Raw genomic sequence first — 22,328 nt, 5'->3', positions numbered from 1 at the left:
GCCTTCAGTCCATGCCAGGGTTTCTCAACCTTTTTTGAACCAAGTTCCACTAACAGTATCATCAGCCTACTGGTGCCCCCCCCATACCCGAAAAAAATTGTGGGACGGGGGCGGGGCGTACTTCTACAATAATGATGCGCAGAAAACACTCTCTAAGGTGGGTCGTGGAAGGTGGTCATTATAGGAATATTAACTTGGATTCACACTCAGCCATAGGTGATAGCATCACCTATGGCACCATGTCAGATACCCACCAGACTTTGGCTCAGGTAATCACCAGCCTGATACAGACATGTCTGAGTCTGTGTCAGCAACCTGCTTAGAATGATCCGGCAGAAATGGTCGAATGTATGAAAACAAAACCTAACATGCAATTCAAAATTTTTCATCAGCCACTGGCGAGTGTGTGTTTCTGTTTTACACACCAAATAAATTTTTTTACCCGCCATTGGCACTTGGCGGATGTTAATTTTACACCCTGCACTAATAACACACTTCACCACTGATAAACAACAACAGAGAAATATCTATCCACCCCTCTGTGTAGAAAAAGAGCAACTTCATATTCATGAGTGCTGGCATATCCCTGAGCACTTTTTACAGCGTACTGTCTCCATGACGACAACCAGTAGCACAAAATCCAGGCAGGATTTTGCGTCCAGGCAATCATAGCTGATGATCCATGACACGCATATCAATATCATGCACATTTTTTAGCGTGAGCAAGCACATGTGTGCCTGTTATTGCGATCTTAGTAAATCAGGCCCTTAGTGTGTACGATTTATACCTGTGCTGCGTTGCCGGTGTTCTTCAGGTGGTTTTGAAGCAGCTTAGTGGCTCCATCCTGAAAGGTTTTAGGCAGAGCTGCGAGCAGCATGGTGAACTCTGGGGTGTTGAGCTGAAACAGCGCGATCAACACCAACTGGGCTGCCTGGAACGCACATGAGCAAACACAATATCTGTGTCAATGTGCACAATTTCCACAAGACAATAAACTGACAGCGCATAAAGGCTGTCTCTGACATGGTAGACATACAGTTTATTAGTGTCTCATTTCTGTGTACCTTTCTAACATCATAACTCTTGGGTTCAGTCGTCCATGTAATAATACGGGAGACGGCCAGCCGAGTCTCACTAGAGTTCACAAAGTCTGGAGCTTCCATCTGTAACGTCAGCGTCTCAATGTACTTCAGAATGGCCACCTTCACCTGGTACACAAACACACACATGTATGAAAACCATAAGTATAATCAAATCGATACCGTAGAAAAAACATGGCCAATTTTTACCTGTAAATGCACTCACAGCGTTAACACAATCACAGACAAACACACATGGAAAAAATGACTACTAGAGTTCACAGTGGGCATGTACAACCACAGCAGATTGTGCATCTCTTGCAGTTCTGGAAAAAAAAAAATGAGCTGATGAATCAGTGAGAGAAGACTGCAGAGCATTCCTAATCATGCTTAATAATGAAGGCAGATTATTGATCAGAAAGAAAAGTAATGACAAAATGGCAAAACAAAGGAACCAATAAATGCACACATTCACCGCAGGCTCCGAAACTCCACAACTGACTCCTGTACTGATTGTTCTCTCCTCCATTCCTCTCTCCTTTTCCGCCTTTCTACATATACACCTCAAGGCGCTTTCAGAACTTCCTCCAAATCACTTAGCAGCATCGTGTGCGCCACAGAATTGCTCCCCCCGGAGCGCACTGACCTGGGAGGACTGGCTCCAGGCTGCAGCCTGCTCGTCTAGAGAGCAGGCGTGGCGCCGCGCTCTGGGGGGGAACAATTTTACCCCGGACCCTCCCCTGCCTCGCCCGCAACACGAGCTCCGCACAGGCTTCAGAAAGAGAGAGGAGAAGCACCGCGTCAATCAACGGAGAAGACAGAGACGAGGACAGGGGAAGGCAGGGGGAGGTGGAGACAAGAAAGGAAAGGGATTAGTGCTAGGTGAGAGGGGGGAGGGAGGATGCAAAGAGGAGGAGGAGGAGTTCACAGGGTGGAAGCAGGCTCGGCCAATCCTCAAAATACGGGTTTCCCTTCCAGTATAAGGCTCGGTAGCAGCACCCACGTCACTTTACAAAAACGCCTTAGCCAAAAACTAAATAAAACTACTTTTCCCAGATCTAGTGGATGTAGCTGGTCTCCAGTAAATTTAGTTTTCTATCTTTTTGGCCGGTGTTTATTCATCATCTGTGCTAAATTTTCCATGTTTCCTACACAGACAGGGTAATAATAAAAGATGAAAATGATATTACATTATGTATCATCTATGGAAAATTGTAAAATGGATCTAAAACACAAGATTAGGCCAATTATTATAACATTTTCTTCCCTCCCTAACCATGACCATAGCATGTAAGCCCCTCAAAAACTTAGGCAAAACCCTCAGAAAATCTGTCACATTATTTTAAAATATAGACAGTGTCATTACTTAGACCACACGATGGCAGCAGAGAGCTGTTCTTTGCCTCAAATAAGAATTTATGAATGCCATGCAGACATGAGAGCTGTGGTCAGAAACTGTCTGTTGAAAATATTCTTTTATGGCCCAGGAAGTAAAGAGGGACAGGGGGCCAGGGGCCTCTAAGGGACAGGACAGCTAACGACGAGTGACACCAGACTATAGCACACCGATTGATTTGCAGCACTCGATAGTGCAAACAAATCAATGTTTAAACACCAACGTGGGAAAATGATAGATGAAACTCCATGGTTGAAAATGTACCTCAAACTAGTCTGAAGGAAAACAGGCAGAGTGAAAAGACAAAAAAATGACAATTAGGAGAAATGCCAGTCAGTTAGGCTGTGAAATGAGGAGACAGGGAAATAAGGGTAATAATAACAACAACAAGGAGTGGGAATGAATCAGCAGATTCTGAGTGGAAATGGAAGAGGAAGTTTCAGATGTTAGAATGAGTCTGTGGGAGCCATGAAGAAGGATCAGAGATGAAATGAAGGAGTTTGAAAAACAGAGGCTGAGGAAGTGTCCACACAGCAGCAGAGCAGAAAAGGCCATTGGAGCGGCCGGTTGGAGGTCATGTCAGTTGCTATCTGATCACAGCCCAGGAGTCAGGGTGTGGGGTTTTGGTAGGGGGCACAGCCAGGATGGGCAGGCATGAGGTCATAGATCAGTAGCACAGTTACCATGGTTACAGTATCCCTGGATTTTCAATCCTATGTCCATCCTTCCCTCCCACTCCCTCCTTTTTATCATACAAATGTGTGTGCACATACAACCAGATACACAATACACAAGTGTGTTACCTTGAGGTTGGGGGTCTGGGTCTGGTCCACAGTGAACCTCATGAGAATAGTAAACTGGAGGTCATTAGGAAACGACTCTCTGTAAGACAAAGAAAATCCACAATGAATGTTCATTTCACAAGTACATGGATACATTTTAAAAGTTCATAGGTCCAGAGGTCGGTGTGAAAGCTACAGCAGTCTAACTTTTATGGGAAAAAAAAAAAAGAAATAAATAAAGATGCAGCAAAACAGCAAACTGAGAGTGAATCATCTGAGTTTGTACGGTTGTGTGCAATCTGAATGCAGCAGTCAAAGGTTTCAGCAAGTTAACCACTTAGTTAAAATAGGATGGAACGGCTCATTTACTTTACATTTAATATTCAAGTTTATTTTACAACGCTTTTATATCTGGTTTGATAAAAAAAAAAAGACATTTCTTTCATATACTGTAGGTAAATATTCACGTGTCACATATGCCAGCTTTATTATGTGCTTTTGCAAAATCTTATAGTTTGGGTTTAGTGCTGAAATGTGTACCCACTTCATAAAAAAATACTGAATGAGGTATTGTACATTGCCTATCAAGCTACATGGACAGTAATCATTTGCAGGCGTTATGAATACCAAAACTTACCGTGTGACATCCAGGGCTCTCTGAACTTTGGCCTGTACAGAGCCCAGCAGGTCAGCTCCCATCTTCTTCAGCAGCTGGGTGAGCAGGACAAACAGCCAGTCCTGAAGGTCATCCTTATGAACCTGGATGAAATCTACAAGAGTCTCCAGGAACATACTGAACACCTAAACACACAAAATAAAAAAACACATGGCAGGTCATACAAGAAGTGACTTTTACCCATTCACCAACTCAGAAGCTCATCATGCACACACATGCATAAGCATATTCTGCTTGTTCAGCTTATTTACAGGATCTAGATCTGTTCAAAATGGATCATGTCAGTGTAGCATTAGTTCCCAAAGTGAAGTTAGTTGTTATTTGCTTGTCATTATAGCAGCCTATACCTTCATTCCCAATCACCAGTCAAGTTTCAATCAGCCAAACATTTTAAAAAACAATAACCATCAGAATGTTAATGAAAATTAACACCAGTCGGTCTGTGTGGTGATCATCTCTACATGTCCATAGATGATTTCTGCAGGACATTGCAAGTCACGAAATCAGGTTAGTGAGTGAGTATTAGGCTGTTGTCTTGGCAACTTGTTATCCAAACTGATCAATGAAGCAAATTTCCATCCAAACATGGTTTAATAAAAGACAGCTGCCAAATGATTGGCCAGACTTACTCTCTACAGAGAGTTCCAAAGTTGGGTTGCATGGAGGAGAGAGAGACACATCTGTTAACATCCTGACAAAGTACAACTGGTGGTACTCTGAGTATATACTCACAATCTTAGCTTTCACAGCAATATTTGCACAAACATTTTATTCAAACAGTTCAGATCAACAACATTTTTGACATTTTGCACATAAAAAAAGAGACAATAATGACAGAAGCTTGAGAAACAACAACTGAATGGTGGGACAGAAAACAAGATGAAGGCACGTGATTGGTCCATGATGAGATGCAATACCTTGAAGGAGGCTGAGCTTATACCGGATTCTGCCGTGCCGTACACCCTGCCGGAGTCTCGCTGAAAATTCATCAAATCGTCAAACGTCAAACGAGGGGAGGGGAGGGGGGGTCTCACACACCTTACTACGAGTGTGAGATGACGGGCACTCGAAAAGTGTTAGAGAGGGCGATCCGCAGAGGTTAGTTAGAGCGAAGAGCTGGCAGCTGAGGATTTGTGTGTGTATGTGTATGTGAGTACATGTGCGGCCATTGTCATTGCTTCAGACTGGGGGATTGAAAGAGAGAAACAGAGTGGCACTGAATTATGAGCTCAGCCATCGGATTGGCTGCAGAACGGTGACAGAGCAATCCCATAGGGCAGCGGAGAGTGTGAGGTCACACGCAAACTCAGGCGTGGCATGCTGTTAGAAAACAGCCCGTCGAACGCTTCTGCATGCCTGTATTTATATTTCAGTATGTATATCTGTGCGTGTACATGAGTGTGCTTGCCATCAGTGTGTGCATTATGAAACAAAAGAATCAATATTCCATAATTTGGCAGAATCCGGTAAAGTGAAGGATGGTGGGATACACAAAGTGTGAAGTCAAAGTCAAACCAACGTGAGTAAATAAACAATGACTGTGTGCCGTGGTACTGTAAACCTGTGACTGTGTGTTCATGTTAGATCATTCACTGCATGCATCCATACCTTACTGTGAGGGTCTGCAAACATCCTGGTGAAGATTTCACACAGTCTCTTCAGCTCTACCCGACTGCAGATTAAAAAGTCACAGTTAGATTAATCAATTAAAATCACTGTTACATTTATAAAAAAAAAAAATCACATACACACACGAAATCTCAGTGTGTGACTGACCTTAGGGTGCGCTGGTTTTTAAGCAATGCTTGTAGACCCAACAACCCCTCCTTCCTCTCAGACCAGTTGGCACTAGCACATCGGTTCAGCACCTGCAGTCGACACCAACACATCAGTACAGATCAGCGAAGATCAGCTCGAGCCAAATATGCTCAAAAGAGCAAAAAAGATCGTATTCAGCAATACATTCTACAAGGTTCAGGCTTATTATCCATAGCGTATTCGGGTGGACAGATTATTGCAATGCACTCATACGAGAAAGTGGAGAAAATGGACCTCGGCGTCTTCTATGACTTCTCTTCTTTTGCTCCATTTTTTAATTGATTAATACACAAATGAAGAGAAACTTGTAGAATGTTCCTCAACATTCAAAATTCTGCAGTAACATGGAATGTAAATCAGTGTTTAGATTTGATCATTAGCTGAGCTGTTACATTTACAATGTTAAGAAGTTCCATGTTCTGTTCATCTTTAACAGGGCTTCCACCAACTCAAAATTTGACAGTCAACTTAGATTTGGCGGTTGGATAGAATGTTGACTATCTTAAATAAATGTATTTCATACAGACACGGGAATATAATTTTGAGCATTTAAAAATGAAAACAGCTGCATGTGATGCATTTAACAGTAATTGTCTTCAACAGAAATTGCGGACCTCAGCCAAACAACCCTGTGTTAAGTGTTCATTTCAACGGGTATCCTTCCTCAGCTTAACCTTCAGAAACATGGTACAGTTAACAGATATCACATAATCGCTCCACTACAAATATTCACCTGTTCATAGACATGAGCTTAAAACCACAAACGCCTTGTCTCTACTAGTTACCTGGTAAATGAAGAAGGGTTCATTCTCTTTTATCATTTTCCCACCAACACTCTTCATTTACAACTCCTCCTGATATCCCCACACAAGAACTGCCTGCTTCTTTCCAATCCTTTACATAAGTGGAATATTGTGATGAGCACCAATTGGAACATTCATCCTAAGTGCAAAAGCTCTGTTTTACTATTCTCTTTATTATGTCATTTCAGTGATGCTTTATGGCGTGTTGTGACCTATGCCAGTGTGAATATTCACTGCTTACATTTTACTTACAGGCTATACAGAGCTACCTCAGGGGGACTAAATGACAGCAGATGGAACTAACTGCCTTGCACAACTGTCTGCTCAAAATAAATTAAAACACTCCTAGCCTTATGCAGTTTTCTTGCTATTTTTATGTTATCCTAAACTGTGAGGTCGATACCTCACCTTCTTTGTACTGTCAGCCTCCTACTCACAAAAAGAAAAACAGCTTCACAGGTCTATTGGAGGTATAAAACTGTACTGGGCACCTTAAGGCCAGCCTGTACCGCAGGAGAGTGTCAAAGTAAACACTGTCAAACTCTTAAAACCATCAGTTGTATTAAATCCAGATCATTATTTGGACTTGTGTGTAAATGTTGTTCTCTCTTCTACTCATGCTGCCGCTAACCTCAGCCACATCCTCCGTCTGCCTCATGTAGGTGGGGATGGCCCCTCCATTCCTGGAGCTGTAGGACCTCTCGGAGCAGGCACTGGAAGCATCACTGTTGGCGTCGTCATCAGAGTACATGCCGTAGTTTTCGTATCGCCGCCGAGCTGGCTTCTTCTGCAGGTGAAGGGAAAGGAAAAGGAGCAGTACAAAATTAAACTGAAATGAACCACGAGAGAAGAACACGGGCAGAGACATGCAATGAAGGAACACAAACACGAACACCACACAGGTATGAGGCGGCAGAAGAAGCTGACCTTGGACCGCATGTCTCCCAACAGCTGACGGCGTTAAACAGAGGTAGAACCAAGGGTTAGTCAACACACAGACACACACTCTGGGATGTGTAGGCTTACATGATTACTGTATTATTTACAGAAATGTGCAGAGTTGGTAGTTTTTATGTGTTAGTGTTGTGTTTTTTGTATTTTCATACCAGCGCATCTGCAAGAGCCTCTTCTACATCTGAGCCAGTGTTGAGGACCCTCATGGCGCTGACTGAAGAGGAGAGGCGACTGGACTGACTGATGCCAAACCCTGACCCTACACAGAATGAGACAGGAGAAGAAGAGAGATAGCAGGGAAAAGAAAATTACAAGAAAATTACAGAGAATTACAAAGTTTTACAAAACTATGTCACTCATCAACTTTCCTCTCACATGTTCTCTGTCAGTCCATCCACATTTCTCACTCTCCTCATCATCCGTGCAACTCACACACTCCATATTTCCCATGATTCAACCCTGTAAGTCGATGGAATGACCCGTGAGGTGATGTTGCAGGCGCCACTGAGGAACAAAGTATGACAAAACTGCGGAGAACTGCATTGGTATCCCCAAAGACAAAGGGACAGCGCTAAATAAAGAAACAAATGGGCACTGATAAAACTGGAAGAATGGTTGTTGTGGCAACTGAACGGGCGGAAGCATGCAATTCCACTGGAAGGCTGTGACATCCTGGAGCACAATGTTAAAAAAAAAACAAAACAACAACACTGAGGCAAATGGAGAGAAACACATTGATAAAAAATATAGGAGAAAATGCAAGACACTACAGAGAACGCAAAAAAGAAACGCAGTTAACAGAAACAAATAAGGTGAGGTGGGTGAGGTACACAGAAGTAGAGGTACTCAGCCTTCACCTGCAGCCCCAAAAGCATCAGGTGTGTGAAGAGCTCCGGTGGAGCGAGAGTAGCTCCGCGTTGCTGCAACCAAGATTAAAAACACACACATACGGAGTTTTAACACTCACACACATGCACAAGACAAACACACAACCCTCACACTGATCAAACAGGGTGTGAGAGTGGTGAGGAAGGCCAAAACTCTACAAACACATGCACCTTTTTCAACCAACTCTATTTTGTCTGTTTTATGTTTACTTGTGCTTTTCCATCCAGCTGTTTTCCCCTTTTCAATAAAACAATGGAAACATTAAGCAAATATTTATGTATCTTCATGCGTGGATGAGTGAGGAGGCTACAGTGTTCACTTATTTAATACAAGAAAGAAAGAGAAAGGACATATTGAATAGAGACTAGAACAAACACCAACATAGATGAAGAGCTTCAAAAAGTTCAGTCAAATGTTCACCAAAGGCTTTAATAAACCATTTCGAAACAGTATTATATGATCCTGATCAGTGCTTTGATCTGGGCACAAAAGCGAAAACAGCTTCAAGTTTTTGAATAACAAAAGCTCCCCAGTTATCTGTTCCTCAATCAGTAACTCAGGTAGCATGTTACTGTATGAAACACTGCCTAAATGGCAGAGTTTTAAACCATGATGCTGATAATGAAGAACCAACTCTTAATAGCTGCATAACAATAGTGGATGGAAATGCACACCAAATTTGCAGTTTCTTCTGATAACTTTCTAAAATTGTGATAGATTTGGATGAAAACCAGCTTAAGTAGATACTTTATCTAAATATAAGCCTACATTTCTTTGCTTCCTGCTAGCTTTTTAAAGAGTAGCAAAAACCTGAAGAGAGAAACACTGTGATCCTCTAATGTGTCCCTCCTCCTTGGTTGTACTCTGTGTCTCTCCTGGGTGTCTGTCCACTCCTACTACTCACCCAGAGGTGTGAAGGAGCGTACGGGGCTGGTGTCCCGGCTGCTCTCTCTGCTGGCCTCTCTGCTGCAGCCCTGACTCATACTGGGCCGGGGGATACGACTGCCCCGAGCTAACGCCACCAGGGTTACAACGCCACACCGCAACAGAGAAAAGGGGGAAGGGGCACAAAGAGGAGGAGGAAGCAAAAGGGGTAAATAGTAGCAAGAACAGCGAAGACATAAACAAGAGAATCAAGAAGATAGACAAGCAGAGACGTAGAAGGCACAAAGAAGACAATAAGGGGACAGGAAAAAAGAAGACAGAAGAGCAGTGACAAAGAGGAGAGTGGACAAGTACAGGGACAAAGACATAAATGAGACAGAACAGGTAAGAGTGACTTATTGACAACAAAGAATCTGAGCTCAGAGGTTCTGGTCCAAATGGGGAATCTTAACTTCTTCACCTTCCTCTGTTAAACAGTTAGGCAGAACTACCTCAGGGCAATAAGTGGAGAATTCTGTTACTATGATATTCTTCACATTATTTTGATCTATAAAATGCCATAAAATCAGAAAAAAAGACTATGCAGTGGCTACTGCCACAGTACTGTGGCACGAACTATCAGTTTGTCTATTGCCAGAGCCAATCAAATGTCAGCATTTGTACTAGAGCCAATCAGGGATACTGTTACATGAACTCATTATCCTCTTGTTGCCACAGTACTGTGGTGATATATAGCGTATACTTCAGTGCATTCTTTTGTGCATTTTGCTAGCACAGTACTGTGGCAACTGATGGAAGAAACAATAAATTAGTGATAGTGCATAGTACAGAATAGGAATTATTGTTGTAAATGCTCTATATGTTGTTGTTTTATGGTGTCCTTTGCTCTGTAAAGTCAGTGACATTGAGGCTGGAGAAGGTGGGTGGAGCTACATGTTAGATGTGGCAGTGTGCCGTGTTACTTCTCAGTTCTGTGTCAGTTCAGTGTATTAAGCGCTGTGCTCTGAATCCTGCACTCTGAACGTCGTCCCAGTGGCTGATTTATATCAATGCCAGATATACCTACCGGCGCCCTTGGTGCTGTGCCCCCTGTTTGAAAATCTGAAGAAAAAATTGCTGCTTTGAGCGGGAATCGAACCTGAGTCTTCCACAATGCAGTCCAAAGTGATACCCATTGAATTAAATCCCTGCTGTCTTCAATTCCAACCTATTTGCTATCTAATTGCCTTGGTACTTTTCGGGATGTGATGGTTACATCTAAGCATCAGGGTTAATTAAGATTAAAATGTAGATTGTGTTGTGAAATATGACTGTAAAGCACAGTATGTTCTGTAAACAAAGCAAGCAGTCCTGCTGAGCAGGAAAATGACAGTTTGCAGAAGGATATCACATATGTAAATTTGTGAATATGTAAATTTCCCTATGGGATGAATAAAGTATCTATCTATCTATCTATCTATCTATCTATCTATCTATCTATCTATCTATCTATCTATCTATCTATCTATCTATCTATCTATCTATCTATGTGTATATACACATATGTAGGTATACATAGCGGCAAAAATATAACTTCCATAAATATACTTTTTTATTTACTTCCATACTTCCACTTCAAAACATTGTCTTGAAAAGTCTAGTTCTTAATTTACTTAATGTATGTGACAGAGCGGCCATAGGCATCACATCACTGTCACGTTTTCCCCGTGTCTCTGTGGGAGGAGGCGGCATGTGTAGAGCGCCAGTGTCCCACAGAGCCACCCTACAACAGATGTGCTGGAGAGTAGGTTGTCCCCACATCCCTCCTTTCTGAACTGTTTTATTCCCCGGTTACTAGTGTGTTCAAGGGTGCACACTCGACGCCTACACTTAGACTCACAGACTCACCGAGTCTGCTGATGCTGCCGTGTCCGCCGCCTCCGTTCACCACTTTGGATGGTGAACCGGGGCGCTTTCTGGTTAACCCTTTTATGGTGCATTGTGGCGCACCATTGGAAGTCAGGTGACTTAGACTGTTTTTTTTCCTCCGTTTATTCAATTATGTTGGTTTTTGTGTTATTTACATTTAAAGTAAAGGCCACATGAAGGGCATTTTGATGGCAGAATATTTGTTAATGAATGTTATTATTTGGTAAATTATTTTTTCCTGAGCTTTGAAGTTTTTGTTAAAACCCTCTCTTTCATTGATTTGGTATGCCCAGGGGAGGGGTGAAGGGTATTTAATGAGGGGTTTTCTTCCAGACAGGTAGATAGGGTTTGGTCTCAGTGCTGTGAATTTCCTGTGAGCGTGGTTGGTTTTTCCCCTTGTATATACTTTTGTTTTTTTTTGTACTGTAATAAATGTTTTTACATATTTGTTCTGGTCGGAGAGGTGTTAAATAAAATCACAGAAGAGTTTGGAGACTGAGCCATCATTTTTTTTAACCTGGGAAACCCGAACCCGTAACAACATACTTTCTATCTTGTTGCATCTTTCGACTTTGTATCGTTGCCTCATTTCTGTCTTGTTCATTACATCTTATTCAACTGAAACCTCTCCTCTGCAATTCCACATCTGTTTTGAGGTCGACATTTATAAACTCTTCTATAGTACAGTTTTCTTCTGTAATAACTAGGAAAATTATTTCAGATGCCATATCACCGCACTATATTTTCCTCTACCAATTGTTGACCTATTTTGTGTCCTGACCCCGTGTTTGGGAAACACAGCCTTACATAATTCTGATAATGATTCCCATTCTCCTTTAAAAATGCACTTGGGTAAAACTGAAATAACAATTTATCAATGATTCCTCTATTTGGCATTCTTAATAACCTGTTCAGCTGCTGCAAACACAACAGACTGGCCTTCTTCTACTTTGACAGTTACACAGACTAAACCTACACCAATGCACTATGTTGCAGATTAGGATTCTGGGTACGTCTACACCTCAGGACTAAAATTATAATGTATATTTATCAAACTTTTGTTATATTAATATTGAGGAAGTCATCTATGGCCCAGCCCTTGTAGAATATGTCTGTTTTCTAGCATTTCTGTTTAAGAAAATGACTCAAATGGCTTGTGATTTATCAGAATGGTGATTAGTTTTCTATGCACCCAAAAGGACCAGGACACCACTGGACTCACATTTAAAAAAGGACAAACTTAATATTCACTCAACATCTCACCCAGACACACAACACACACCAAACAGAAAAGAAAGTGATTTTAGATGAATGGAATCAAAAGGGAGGGGACGAGGGAAGGATCTGCGTTTTCATCCATAGCATTGCAATTAACTTCATCGTTCATTGCTGTTTCTCAGCCAGTCAGCGTTAATTACAGCCTACCGACAGGTTTCAAAGCCCCGATGAAGCTTTCACCGCTCCTGCGAGAAGTTTCATTCAAGTTTCATTCAACGGCCACTGACAACAAGTTAGTACAGAAAGGGGGGAGGCACTCTGACAATATCTGCTGATCATTGGCACCCATCACCATAACAACACAGCCATGTTTTCAGAGACAGGTTAGAGAGAGACACGGGCTCTATGAGGCTGAAGCAGTGGGCGACAGCTTGATGATGGAGGGAATGGGATTGTGAGAATATACAGAAGGATGGAATTAAAGGAGGATGATTTTTAAATGAAGACAGAGATCAGGACAGAGCGAGGTGCAGAGATGGATGGACGGGGTTTGTCTGTTCAAGGTCCAAGTCTTACCTCCTCGACTCGCACCATTGTAGATGGAACTAATACTGGAAGGAGCTAGAGGACAGAAGCAGGGAAAGGGAGAGGAGCAGAGGAAGAAGAGGACAGGGAACAGGAGGGGAAGAAAAGAGTTGAGATCTGAGAGTGGAAGACATGACTGAGTGTGATTCACTCTGGTCAAAGGCAACTTCAAAAAAATAAAGAACTTAAACTGTTCAAACAAAATGAATAAAACTGACCAAGTAAAATATTTAATGTAAGCTCCTATTAATAAAGCATTTTATACAACTGCATTTTGGGGAAAGAAACTATGACCAGAGTGCAACATATACATATATATTGTGCATATTATAATATTATAACATAATTAGCTATTATTATTAATATTTTTATTATTATTATTATTATTATTACTACTACTTTGATACTCCCGTTTCTACTAGTACTTTCCAATGTGCAATTGCCTATTTTATCACTACTGTTGTTTTTTTTTTTTTTAACAGTTAATGTATTGCTATTTTCTTGTGTGTGCACATTTGGTGTGCTGCTATTGGAACCTCAATTTCTTGAGAGCTTGGCCCAAAGGACCAATCCAATCCAATCTAATCTAATCTCATCTCATCTCATCTAATATTTTGGCTTCCATGGACATGCAAAATACACAGGCTCTTTGCGTATTGTTATACTGGCTACACCTGTGGAGTTTACACTACAGCACAGGGTTGAGTCATAGATGATGAGGTGGTCATTCAGAAATATGAAGGTTTAGGGCCCGGCACAACACTGTGAAACTTCAGTTTTTCTCAGAGTTTGTGTAATGTGGATAGGTGGTTACTATACGACCATGGTGATCAAGAGTGGGAGAGGGAGAGATAAAATAGGCTGTGATCAATCATCTTTTTTCTATTTACTTAGATCATTTCCATGTCTGTCAGTCCACTTTCTCAGTCCTTCTTTCTGACAATAACCCATATGCAACGATAGTATCTGACCATACACACTGTATATTTCTTCATTGTTGATTTTACATAAATTCTGTGATTTGGCATTTAAATATGCATTATAATAAGCTAATCATCATTAGTTACTTCACTTTCATCATTAATTACTTAGTTTTTCCAGAGCAACAACCCTGATGTAAAGATGGAGGGTCCATAGTTTGTGTTTGGGCTTCACTCACTTACCAACAGACAGCCGGGTGGGGGATGAGTCTCTAGAGCATCCCTGACTTCGTGGGATTCGGCTGCGCCTGTGTCCGTCTCTGCTGCTTCCAGCCAACACCCTGTGGGCCCCTGAGCTCATGGTGCTCAGTGCCGTACTCGTCAGCACACGACCCGGGGAGCCACTTCGACTGCCAGCTTCATAAGAAACGCAGGAATAGAAGAAAACAGAATACAGAGAGAGAACGCAGAGTCAGAGCCATTTACACATGCAGCTTTAACAGTGTCCGCTACAGAGTCACTGAAATAATCATGACTACTTTTATACACAGCACTAAAAAGATGGCTGCTACTGCTTTTTTCTTAACACGCTGAGCTTCAAGCACACTTAGTGAATTTCACAAACAAAATGTATATTAGAAATAGCCAGTCCTAATGGGAAACATCACAGTGTTTGATGTCTTTGGAAAAAGGACTCTTGAGGCAGAAAACCACATAGTGGACAGTATTCCTAGATTGGAGAGACAATGTTGAAAAACTGAAACAACTAAGTTATATTAAGAGGAATATTAAGAACATGAGATGAACTTCATTGATCTCCTAAGGGAAATTTAATAGAACATGATGCTTATTTAAGACGTAGTGGAATATACCTCCAGTATGTTTCCACTGAGATAAGTCACAAAATCAATAAATCATTTTTAGTAATAGGGGTGTCAATTTCTCCTCCCCAAGACATCCTGTCTCCAGATGCAAAGCTCACAGTGTTTTCTACTGTTATTCCACTATCAACCTGATGACAAACATTTGGGAAAAAGCTGCTCAGTGGTGCTGGATAGAGCGTGAAAAGACCTTGTGCTCAAAACAGGGACCTTAACACATTTCAACACGACTAAAAATGAGAGCAAAGAGACGACTCTCTTCGCCTTTCTGACAGTGACACAAAATCTTAACTAAAGCCACATATTCTCTCTCTCTCTCTCTCTCTCTCTCTCACACACACACACACACACACACACACACACACACACACACACACAAAGACAACACATGAGCATCTACGTCTATATGCTAAACACCTAGCAATAAATATGGCTAAAGAACTCACACACTTAAAAGAGAGAGGCTGTTTTAATATTATAAGTGAATGCAGATTACAACTGACTCCCCCAACCCTCTGGTAAAAGTCTTTACTGATACTTGTGTCATATAATACCAAACAAAAATAGACATTTATATTTGATCTGCTCCTAGACCTACAGTTACCTGAACTTATAAAGGTTTAGGGCTGAAAACTTCAATTAAATACTGTCAAAATCCAAGTTGCAGGAGCTGCAGTTTTTAATAAATAAAATGAATCACAACACTATAAATGAAGCATTGTGGTGATACAGAGATGCCCCAGCTTGCAAAATATGTTTTCTAGATGTTGAAAATGCTCGTTTGATACAGACCCTAGAAAAAGAGAAATCAGGTCAAAATTTTTAGATTTCAGTGAAACTGAAATGCAAAAATTACCATTCCCACTAAAATATTTAAGCAATTTGTTCAACTCAAGCTAAATCAGCCTCTTTCAGTCTTAAACCTATCCTTCAAATAAACATAAGCAAACATTAAGAGTGCAGAAATAAGAAGATCCCAAAGCAGCACAAGATGATCAAATAACAGCCAAGTTGACAGTCCGTGTCTCTTAACTCTCATCATGCCTCAGCCCAAGTGTGTGTAGGAAGGGGATTGTTCAGTGACCTTTTTGTGTGCACATGAAAAAAAAGGTGGGAAATCAGAGCAACAGAGGAAAGGCAGTAAAGACAAGAGAGCGGGTAAAAAGAAGTAGCGTTGTAATCTTACCACCAACAGGGGTAGCAGACTGAGATCCTGAGCCATTAAGCCCATTGGTTGGGAGGAAGGGGGAGGCAGAGGCGAGGGGAAGGAACAGCAGATTAAACCAGATGAATTATGGGTATTAGCGTAAAACAAAAAAAAGCGTTATGGGAGTTAGAACACAAAGGACAATGAGGTGCATCCTGGTGTTCCAAGAATGAAGGCGAAGCTGAGGCTTTTTAATTTACAAAAAAACAAATCCATTTATTTCAAGAGAACACAGGTACTGAAGATGTGCAGCTGAAACATACACACACTGAACCAGCTGCAGATGGACTGGCTGGGAGAAGCAGTGCATGTTGGGACATCTGGCACAGCATACGTATGAAGCAAAGCCTGCTCACAATGAGGAAAAGAAAATGCCTAGAAAAGTCAACCCCACACACTCTCTCATTCACAAACACACACTGCTAAAACACTGACTCTGTTCAGCTGCCATTTCCTGTTTTGGTCATTCTGACATTTGGGTCTCTGTGTAAAGCTCAGTTTGAGGCGCTTGACTGTGGTCCAATCACTGTCCACTTTTAAAGTTGTTTCCAAGCTGGTATCGAAGCCATCCGTGCACAATCACTATATAAGCAGTTAAATCCACAGTGGAAACAGCATACTGTGACCCCAGTTACAGTTCAGGATGATGATGGAGATGATGGACTGTGTATCACTTGACCGTAGGGACCATACGGTATCCTTTCATATTAGAAATTATACTCTTTATGATTGTATTTTTTGGTATTATTTGGTACTTTGCGTTCTTCAAGACAAATGATCAAACATGGAGGAGAGTGAACACGATACAGAAAACGTACATTTTGAACAGGAATTGTTTGTATAGAAGGTCCAAATTAAAAACATAACATGCCCGCACTTGAAAACCCTCAGCCTTCAGTCCATGCCAAAATTTTTGCACATAATATGGACAAACGGACTGATGACCATACCCTGTGGCAAGGGCCGAGGGTAAAAAAACAACACGATAATCATGTAGAAAAAAGTACAGTTGACAATTTCTTCTGTGAATTTACAGAACAATTACTGTATTGTAATGAGAACTAAATGTAAAATGGGACTGATGATGATGATTAACATTAGACTTTTATACTCAATATGAATAAACCTACCAGTCAAAAGGTCATATGTGGGTAGGTTTTCTGTCTGGCATATATTTATGTTCCCTATAATGACAGATAATTCTTTGTGCTGAAGTAGTCTTGCAGTCCTGTGCTGTGTTTAAATCTGATTTAAAAACAGGACAGACCCAAACTGTCCACTTTCAATGATAAACTGTTTGGATCAACAATCTCTACAAATAATTTGCTTCTAATACTCAAAACATTTGCCGCAATTCTCATATTGTTTCTTCATACCCGAGGTTAGCACTATTGTATGTCAACACTGAAATTGCAGCAGGACAGTAAAACAACTTAAAATGAAAATGAAAATAACAATTCTGAAAAACATTTTTCAACTGTAAGCAAACAAGCTGCAGCACTGCAACTCAGTGTTCCTGGTATTGGCTATAGAAATAACAAGTAAAGTAAAAGCCTTGGCTGTGGTCACTTGGACAAACGTGCACTGGCTGAAGTTGGCTCTGTCAAGTGGATTGATAATAGCCATAAGTCAGAAGAGTTTTTAATGAGCCTGTGGGAGGATAATGTTAAAGTTTCAGTATGCTGGTTTGAGTCACTTAAAAGCATGAGGAGGGTATTAAGGTGAAAATCAGGCTAATACTGTGTTCATGATGTTTGAACTGTTATAATCAACATACCAGCATAATACATACAACATAAATATCTACCTTATTATCATGAATAAAAGTGGGTATTATGACAAATAACAAATTAAATAAAATAATCATTTACCAATATCATTTAGACTTGGTAAGAGTGATCACTACAAGCCATTTCCACTGTGCAAACACACTGTGTGGCTAACTCAGGAACTACATATGCATCTGAAGTTTTGGATAATTCTGAGTCAATAGAATGACAGCGAGAGCCAGGACAGAAATAATCTGTCCACCACATCAACCTCAGTGATGAAACACAGCAGCATGCAAGGCAAAAAACCAAAACCAAAACACAGTAACACACACTCATACTGCTCTTTACAAAACAAAAAACACTTTGATCAGAATGACAGCAGTAGCAGGTGGGCCACCATTCCCACTGTGGTACACAAAGACACACACACTCTGACTCTGACACACAAACAGAATACCTGGTGTGCAATCGGATTCGTCCGAACCTGAAGGCACAAAAACATTTACATGGAGCTTATAGTCACCATGAAGGCAACAAGTGAATAAACTCCACAACAAGTGCCTGAAAAACCACAAACTCACATCCCACCGACCTCTGACACACTCCACTTCTGTTGTTGTGTATATTCAAGTACAATGTTTCACTCACAGTTGTGTCCAAGTCAAGCTCTGGGTTCAGTGTAGTGTGTGTAGCTGTACTTACGCTGTGACTGTGACACCATCTTGGTGCGGCTTCGTCCTCTTGAGTCCACCTGGCTAGACACGCTGCTGGCGGTGGACAAAGGTTGCTTAGTACGTACGCGGCCTGAAATACACGCAGAGGGAACAACAGTCAACACACAAAAACAACTGCATATACAGAAATCCTACTGTAAGTAAACACACTGTTCTCCCCAGGCTAAGACACCCAGTCACAGACATGTTTGCAGCTGAAAAAGCCCAGAATCTAGGAAGCACTACAACTGAGGCAATGCAACTAATGCTGCTGATTGAGCAGATCCTAAACTATAAACCCATGGCAAGATCTAAAGAGGGCCATAGTCATTCCTTCAGCCAGAAGCACATTCAGATATACAGTGTACACATCAGGGATGCTTCAGTGGATTAAGTAAGGAGGGACTGATGTTGGCCAGCTAGTCTCAGGGTGTTTTCACACATATAATTAGTTGCTCTTGTCTGAATCAGCTGATGATTTGCGTTTTCTCCTTTGATTCCATTTCTTTTCACACAGAGAAAAATTTAAATGAACCAAAATGCAAACCAAGCAGGAATGTTCAATCTGTTTACTGGCACCATGTACTGTAGAGACAAGCAAATGACTAAAACAATATGGGTCTATATCGTTAGCCTGGCCAGCCATCTGTGAAATACGCCCGATCTATTTTATACCGGACTAATTCCAAGTCGGGGGGGGGGGGGGGGGGGGGGGGGGGTACAATGCGTCATACACACCGAGTCAAAGTCAGTTCCAAGTCCACAAACCTCTTTACAACTGCTGTCGTTTATTTGATTCAAAAATAAGGATTGAATTACAGATTTTTTCATTATTATTATTATTATTACCAATAATAATAAACAAAAGCAATATATAAACACTTGTTGAGGATTAACAATCCACAAGGGGGCACCAACCAGTAACAGTAGTAAATAACACTACAAATATCAAAAGAAGGAACAAATACATCAAAGTAATAACACTTTTGATATATTTTGGCTGATAATTCTAGCAACCTTCCAGATTCCTAAAGTAGTAAGAGAGCTGAAAAACAGTTTAAATTCATTCATAAAACAAGGGAAGGAGGATTTATTCCCTCTCCATTTTTCCACAGTGAATGTGGTACTTGGCCAATGGTACTGGAATGTTAATGACATCAGAAGGTCCAGGTTGTCCATATAAATTAAATTACAGATTACAACCTGTATTCTTAAGTTTCTCTGACAAAAGCGTCATGTCTGTCTTATCTGTGATTGGTTTACTCAGTGCCTGTTAGTTTGGATTCAAGCCCTGCGATTCCAGATGGATTTTTCATTGAGAAAGACAGAAGGCTGGCCAGGCTACTGTACTGTGGGTCATGGCTAATTTCTTTTTAAAGTGACAGTTTTAAACTGAACTGATAACTGTGCAGGGGATCACACCTGCCCAAGGAGAAAACAACAATTTGGATTATTGGACTGAAAGCTGCTGGTGTGAAAACACCCCCAGTTTTGCCCTAATCCATTCATGGACTAAATAGCTTTCTGTTGAATGACACACTGATATTTCAACTTATTGTCTCTACTAATATGGTTGATTTAAGACAAAATAATGCGTCATTTTGTCGAGTTCCAAATGCGATAAGCGATTCTTCAATTTAAATACCCAGTATGCGTATTTTCGTCAACAACTGCAGCAGACAGTGATTATGGTTAAATGCATGATATTTTCAGGTTTTTGCCCTATTCACAAAAAATTTATCGGAACACTGACTCTTCTCAGTGGTTCAAACAACCTCTTGAAAAGGTCAGTTTTTCACATCCAAACATCTGCAGATATGTTTTGAAGTAGCTTCACCTACCAAAGAGAAAAACAGGCTTTTCTTTGGCTTATCCATCCCTACCAGAGCTGATCTTTAGATCTATACCTCAGCTCATCATAAACAAGAACCATTTTGTTACAGTCATTAATAAGACTCATAAATGAGCCTCATATTACAAATATTATCATATTACAGCTGTAGAAATGTCAAAGAATCCTAAAACTGTAAGAATCCTAAAACCGGAGCATTTGTATATACAACATGTCTTTGTGGGAAAATGCTCCATTTATTAAAAGACAGATTTTATTTATCACAAAAATTGGTGGAAAAATGTGATATTCACAAATGAAGGAAATATATAAATTTTGGCCTAAATGTTGAAAATGCTGCATACTGTGGATTTAAATGATTGCTCTGAAACCCAAATAATTCTAACACTATGATGCTTTGCTTCAGTCCTGATTCCTGGTGGTTCATGTAAAGTTAACATTTGGTTTCATCCATCTATAATTTTTCCCCAACTAGAGCATCCCTGTATTGTGCACACATACACATCCACCTGACCACAATCTTACCATTGTCTGATCTGGTCCCTACAGACAGACAAAGAAGGAGCAGGTTGTAAATGTCACATTTAATCTTACATGAGTTTAGTAATAAAATAAATAAATAAATAAAAAACCCCACACACTCTAATTATCATAGTAAAACCTCAGCATCTGCATTACATACATGACTACAAGTATGAATGAATGAATTGTTCACTTTGGTTTGTACATTAATTACTGCACATAGTACGATACTTATAATAAACATAAAAAACAAAAAAGCGATAGGCTGCCATTCAGTTTTCATACTAGTTCAATTTACCATTTTTTTTTTTTTTTTTTACCAGTACCAATTTAACAGTTCACACTTTGTCAGTATGAACTGGTAAATTCCATGTGAGTAATGAAATTAATATTTTGTAAAAAGCAGGGGATGAAGTAAATGTCATGTCAAGTAAAACATTAGATTCATGATGTGATGAACAGAATTTTGATGTGAATGAGGGTTGATGAAAGACTGACAGCAGGGGGCGCTGTGACCACACACTGCCAAAAACAGTTAAAATGGACTGGAATGAAGTGATAGAAAAAACAGAGACAACAGGAAAAAAATGAAGGGGGTGTTGCTGGTAGAGGGGGGAGTGAGATGATCTTACCATCCGTTTTATCAGAGGCATCATCTTTAGTAGCAGAGAGAAGGACGGGGAAAAATAAAGCAAAGAAACAAAGGTAAAAGGAAAATAAGGAATGGAGGAAAAATGATTAGAAGGATTAAAAAAAAAAAAACGCACACGAGGGGGCAAATTGTGTAAATTTAATTAAAGTAAAAATCATAAATTTAAAGGAATGAAAGGGGAGCACAAAGACAAAGAGAAGGAGAAATGAAAAGAGGAACAAGAGAAGACATGAGCACAGAGTTTATTAGTAAGAGAATATCTGTTTAACAGAGAATCATGCAACACCGAAACAGAGAATGACAAACCAACACAGATGACATTCATCTACTGAACATGCACTGGATGTTTTAACAGGCATATGAGCAGGTAGCAGGAGAGAACAGCAGAGGAGAGGAGAGGACCGGCCAGTCCAGGCAAAGCCAGGTCAGTGTGTTTGTGTGGACATCCATCCTTAAGGACCGCTTGGTTTAAATGGGTGTGACTTGAACTTCCTGTGTCCAAACTACCTCTGCCTCTGAGTGGACATCTTCATTCCCTCCCTGATGCTGGAGCTTCCTCATCACATCTAACTTGACTGAGGGGGTGGGCCCTTACCCAGTGAAGAGTAGGAGCCGGGGGGCAGACGGCCCGCTCCCCCGGCTTGTCCGACGTGCCGGTGTTTAGAGACTGCCGCTGCATTTACATCCACGTCGCTACGGGAACGCTGCAGGGAGGTCGATGACACCCCACCCTTTGAACCCGCAGGGACTGATCGGAGAGGAGGAGGAGTGTATTGGAGAAGGGATGGGAGGTGATGAAGGGACATATACTGTACA

General features: G+C 40.9%; 1 protein-coding gene across 40 annotated transcripts in view; it reads right to left on the bottom strand.

Annotated features, from left to right (window-relative positions):
* clasp2 (cytoplasmic linker associated protein 2) overlaps positions 1-22,328 on the bottom strand; it is a 90,447-nt gene that overhangs the window by 14,159 nt on the left and 53,960 nt on the right. For 3 of the 40 annotated variants that reach the window (XM_030147219.1, XM_030147261.1, XM_030147260.1), the window contains 21 exons: positions 22,108-22,260; positions 21,493-21,516; positions 20,864-20,881; positions 18,476-18,577; positions 18,231-18,257; positions 15,981-16,007; positions 14,157-14,330; positions 12,985-13,029; positions 9,302-9,409; positions 8,367-8,429; positions 7,662-7,768; positions 7,483-7,506; positions 7,187-7,342; positions 5,711-5,802; positions 5,543-5,606; positions 4,852-4,911; positions 4,564-4,566; positions 3,896-4,059; positions 3,280-3,358; positions 1,066-1,209; positions 789-932 (listed from right to left, as the gene is read on the bottom strand). In XM_030147219.1, the coding sequence (XP_030003079.1) occupies positions 789-932; positions 1,066-1,209; positions 3,280-3,358; positions 3,896-4,059; positions 4,564-4,566; positions 4,852-4,911; positions 5,543-5,606; positions 5,711-5,802; positions 7,187-7,342; positions 7,483-7,506; positions 7,662-7,768; positions 8,367-8,429; positions 9,302-9,409; positions 12,985-13,029; positions 14,157-14,330; positions 15,981-16,007; positions 18,231-18,257; positions 18,476-18,577; positions 20,864-20,881; positions 21,493-21,516; positions 22,108-22,260 (1,778 nt within the window). The remainder of the gene's footprint in view (positions 1-788; positions 933-1,065; positions 1,210-3,279; positions 3,359-3,895; positions 4,060-4,563; positions 4,567-4,851; positions 4,912-5,542; positions 5,607-5,710; positions 5,803-7,186; positions 7,343-7,482; positions 7,507-7,661; positions 7,769-8,366; positions 8,430-9,301; positions 9,410-12,984; positions 13,030-14,156; positions 14,331-15,980; positions 16,008-18,230; positions 18,258-18,475; positions 18,578-20,863; positions 20,882-21,492; positions 21,517-22,107; positions 22,261-22,328) is intronic. The other 37 variants (XM_030147220.1, XM_030147223.1, XM_030147230.1 and 34 more) reach the window with 37 other exon arrangements.

Source organism: Sphaeramia orbicularis, chromosome 11, assembly GCF_902148855.1.
Source record: "Sphaeramia orbicularis chromosome 11, fSphaOr1.1, whole genome shotgun sequence".
Classification (NCBI taxonomy): domain Eukaryota; kingdom Metazoa; phylum Chordata; class Actinopteri; order Kurtiformes; family Apogonidae; genus Sphaeramia; species Sphaeramia orbicularis.
This window is presented reverse-complemented; position numbering and strand designations above follow the sequence as displayed.